General features: G+C 36.0%; 1 protein-coding gene across 1 annotated transcript; it reads left to right on the top strand.

Moving 5' to 3' along the window:
- Positions 1–732: 732 nt before the first annotated feature.
- LOC132632611 (oleosin H2-like) lies at positions 733–1,478 on the top strand. The gene has a single exon (XM_060348601.1). The coding sequence runs from the start codon at positions 832–834 to the stop codon at positions 1,282–1,284; it is 453 nt and encodes a 150-aa protein (XP_060204584.1). The 5' UTR covers positions 733–831; the 3' UTR covers positions 1,285–1,478.
- Positions 1,479–1,935: the final 457 nt, after the last annotated feature.

Raw genomic sequence — 1,935 nt, forward strand, 5'->3', positions numbered from 1 at the left:
CATTTGATGGACCAAAATTAAATAGGGATTAGAGTGCAAATGACCCCCCCACAAGTATAGGCAATACCGTAGTTTCTTGGGCTATAGGCCCACAGCAGAAAGGCTCTGCTATTCCAAGATTCTCTCTTTTTTGGGGGGTATAGTTACATTTTTGTCCTTCAGTTATTGATAAGTATTAAATTTGGTCCTTGTAATGTTAGATTAAGAATGTTTAATCCTTAATTAATTAAAAATTTTGTTGATAATCCTTTTATATAAGAATATATGAAATTTAAACTATATTTAGAAGTATACTATTTTTTAATATATAATAACAGTAAAAAATTAACATAATAATTTGACAATCGAATAGTTTAGCACTTAATAAGTCATCAATATGTGAAGATTCAAAATCAGAGGGATAAAAAATGCACCTATCAATTAATTGATGGTCAAAATATATTTAACCACAAATCACGATGACCAAAATCTGAATTTACCTATATTTGAGGGACTTAAAATGGTAATTCATTTTTTTGAAAAAACAAAGAGAGTAGCAAGTGTCAAACCCTCGAGAAAAATAACAAATACTAGGAGGGAAAAGTCCAAAATGCAACAACAGACTTTGTTTACTTTCAAACTCATCTCTCTGCTAAAAACATTTTCTCATGCAAACTTTCTCACCAACATGTGTCACTCTTCTCCCACGCGTCCATTCTCCTCTCCCTTTATATTCACCCCGCCTTCTTCTCTCTTTTCTCACAAATTCTCATTTATTATTACTACCATTCTCCTCTTTCTTTACTTTTATATCAAAAATAAATAAATTAAAGAATCCAACCCTTGTTTACCATGGCTGAGCGCCACCAGCAACAAATGCAAGTTGGCCACCCAACTGATGCTATCAAGAGCCTTCTTCCTCAAAGGGGTCCTTCAAAATCCCAAGTCCTTGCTGTGGTCACTCTTTTCCCTGTCGGTGGGGCCCTTCTCTGCCTTGCTGGACTTACCCTCGCTGGAACTCTCACTGGCCTTGCCCTTGCGACACCGGTTTTCTTGCTGTTCAGCCCAGTTTTGGTCCCTGCTGCCCTCACGATCGCGTTGGCGGTCACTGGGTTCTTGACATCTGGAGCGTTTGGGATAACGGCGTTGTCGTCGTTGTCGTGGATGATTAATTATATGAGGGGAATGAGGGGTTCAGGTGGAGTTGGAGAGCAGATGGAGCATGCAAAGAGGAGGGTGCAGGAAACTGCTGGACATATGGGACAGAGAGTTGGCCAGAAGATTCAAGACACTGCTAGAACTTGATCATCCAAAATTTTAATAATTAATGCTGCTGCTGTTGTGAAAATGAGATAAATTTCGAGTACTGTTAATGTCTGTGTTTTTTTTTTTCTTTTAAATTAATCTGTGCATGTAATGTTATGCTTTTGTGTAGTGTTGAAGTGTTTGCAGCATTTAGTTTTGATCTAGTGTAATAAAATGTGTGTACTTTCTTTTCAGTAGCGCTTTCTGTTTTTATTTTACATTTTCGTTTTTCATAACGTCGTTGGAATGAGATGATTTTATTAATTCCATAAAAATGATTTGATTCGATAAATATGGTCAAAGAGAATTCAATTTGCGCTGAACTCTGTTGTATCCATTTGCGGTTTAGTTAAATGATTTGCTCATTAAAGGAAAAGGCATCTCTTCTTCTAAGTTCTATCAGGAGTTTCTCCATTTTTATACTAAAATCTGATAGACAATCGTTTGTTAATCAGTTAATGTCACAATTTCAATCCAACCCATCTTAATCCAGCTGAATGGCATCCATCCCATAATATTCTGTATGGTCTTTTAATAGCTTAGTAGTTCACCTTAGAGAACTAGTCTTGTTTGTCAATGTCTTTATATTAGCTTTAATTTGTTCCGTCCTGCATTTTGGCACATTTACTTTTTCAGTAGAAGAATATTTAG

Source organism: Lycium barbarum, chromosome 3 (assembly GCF_019175385.1).
Source record: "Lycium barbarum isolate Lr01 chromosome 3, ASM1917538v2, whole genome shotgun sequence".
Taxonomy (NCBI): Eukaryota; Viridiplantae; Streptophyta; class Magnoliopsida; order Solanales; family Solanaceae; genus Lycium; species Lycium barbarum.